Below are 2,556 nucleotides of genomic sequence, written 5' to 3' on the forward strand. Positions count from 1 at the left end.
GTGTGTGTGTGTGTGTGTGTGTGTGTGTGTGCGTGCGTGTGTGTGTGTGTGTACGCGCGTGCATATTGATGTGTGCGTGCGTATGTGCATGCCTGTATGTGGATGTGCGTGCGTGCTGGTGCGCGTGTGTGCACGTGTGCGCATTTGCTAACTTACGCAACTATTGTCATCTTATTGTTTTGTCAGTGTATCAGGTCTCGGTTTACAAAGTTCATGCAGTATAAGCACAGGACTGCAAACGTACATCATTGTGAGAGAATATGATATACTCGTACTCATAGTTCCTATGGTCTGCCGAAAAGGCACAATAGACCCCTGAGTAATGCAGAAAAAGCTCCGGGGACATTAAACAGGTACCGATACAATCACTAGATGCTGGCTTCATTTATTATTCATACATTTGCTTGAATATTTTATGCTTGGCTAATTTATTCCGGATGTGCCCATCCACGCCACAATTTTGCAGTGGAGCCAGAAAGCTTTTAAAGAAAACGCATCTGAAATCTCATGCAGTGATTGGGTTGGCGGGATAAGTCCTTGTTCCCTATAGTCATCCCATGTCGTAACTTGGTTAAAGCGCTCTTTCACTTATTAATCATAAGCAACTACTCTCACTTATTTCTCCAGCCGAGTAGTTGTCAACAGCACCGTATATAATATAGTTATGACTATCGCATATGGCTATGTGTAAAGGTTATGTCATCCTAGACATGGCGTCTAAAGCCCGGCGCACATTGCCGAACATTTTGCTCAAAAACATTATCGTAGCAATGTTCCATGAAATGTTCGGCAATGTGCTGTGAAAAACGTCGCCGAACATTTGTGCCGAACAATGTTTCTGAAGATCGGAACTGTTTGATATCTCGAACATTGTTCGTCGAATGTTCGTCAATGTGCGCTAAATGTCGAACAATTCTAGGAACATTTGTAAAGTAGTAACCAATGGCAGCACGATATGTGGTCACATGATTTTTGTGCCCAATCATGCGTCGATCACGTGACTATTTACAACACAGCTACTATACGGCGCCACGAGGTTGTTCGCTGCAAAATGTTCGGCAATGTGCGCTCAGCAATTGTTCGCCCGCACATTGCCAGACAAAAACATTTGTTCGGGAAAATGTTCGGCAATGTGCGCCAGGCTTTAACTATTCACGGTCCCACGGACCACAATGTTATGGACAACGTGACCCAGAAATGGAAAGGAAATATCCCAAAGAAAAGCATCGTAAATACTTACGATTATCATCAGTGTAGAATGTCGTTCGCAATATGCTTCGTGAGCAATGATTGCGACATTCTCAAATTATGATGTCATAATTGTGTTTTGTGACACCGGGTGCCCCAAATACCCACCAGACATCTGCTGCTGCTCTTACACCGCAGTATCAGCGTTCTCCAAGAGCACTTATAGCCTGGCGACACTTATGCTTGCAGAATCTACGGTTTCTACGACGAATGCAAGCGACGCTACAACATTAAGCTCTGGAAGACGTTCACTGACTGTTTTAACTGCCTGCCCATCGGTAAGGCTCCGGGATGAGCGACTGCGAATGCACGTAGTGCCGTCATCTGTCAGTACTAGTAATACACTCAACAACGATAAGCCAGAGATGCCAACCACTACGATTTATCCGTATTTTATACGAATTTCTATTCTTTTTGCACCACTACGACCCAGTTTGTATCAAACTACGAATTTCCTTGTGATCGGAAAAAAAAATGATTTTGGTCAATTATTTTCATTTTTTGTCAATTTATTGTCATGTTTGATCCTCAGAATGCAGGAAATTGCATCTCAGAATCAAAAAATTTTCCGGGGGCCATGCCGGACCCCTTTAGCAAACTCGGGTCACTACGTGACCCTCGAACTACTAATTTGATTGCCAGAAACTACAGATTGCTTCAAATATGTGTTGGCATCTCTGATAAAGCAAAGAGGAAGTATGTCGTGCTCTGACGCAGATCTCATGCTGTGCGCGCATGCGTTAAATACTGACTATGTACTATGATGCACATACATTGTGTGCGTGCGTAATTCTCACACGCTTTAACATGCTGTGATACAGTCATATCATACTCTGCGTGTAAGAAATAACACACTTTCAGTTTAACATGTTGAAATATCGTGCTGTACGCGCAGGCGTTAAATGCTGAATTATATGTGCTATGATGCACACACTATATTTTGTGCGTGCGTAACTGACACGCTCATGCTCGGATACATGCAGTCATATCATACTGTGCGTGTCGTAACTAACACACTTTAACATGTTGAAACGCGGTGAATACATGGCATCTGTTGTTTCCCATGGTCGTACGTGACGGGATGCTTATAGATCTGTTATTGGATAGCTAGGTGCCTTCAGCAGGAAGAATCAATAATGAGAAAATACTGTACAGAAATAGCGACGGTAGCAGGTGCAATACGCACCGATCGCGTCGCGACGAGTTATTGTCATTGGCGTGCTTATGTGTTTCGCAGCGGCGTTGGTAGAGGGCACGATACTGTGCATGCACGGTGGATTGTCGCCCGACCTGCAGAGCCTGGAACAG

The 2,556-nt window shown here is 44.0% G+C and overlaps 1 protein-coding gene across 1 annotated transcript in view; it reads left to right on the top strand.

The window, feature by feature from the left end:
- The window catches only part of LOC106817112 (serine/threonine-protein phosphatase PP1-alpha catalytic subunit-like), an 18,563-nt gene that overhangs the window by 7,889 nt on the left and 8,118 nt on the right, over positions 1-2,556 (top strand). The window contains exons 4-5 of the mRNA XM_014821762.1: positions 1,438-1,526; positions 2,486-2,556. Coding sequence (XP_014677248.1) covers positions 1,438-1,526; positions 2,486-2,556 — 160 coding nt within the window. The remainder of the gene's footprint in view (positions 1-1,437; positions 1,527-2,485) is intronic.

This window comes from Priapulus caudatus, unplaced genomic scaffold, assembly GCF_000485595.1.
Source record: "Priapulus caudatus unplaced genomic scaffold, Priapulus_caudatus-5.0.1 Scaffold1598, whole genome shotgun sequence".
NCBI classification, from domain to species: Eukaryota; Metazoa; Priapulida; class Priapulimorpha; order Priapulimorphida; family Priapulidae; genus Priapulus; species Priapulus caudatus.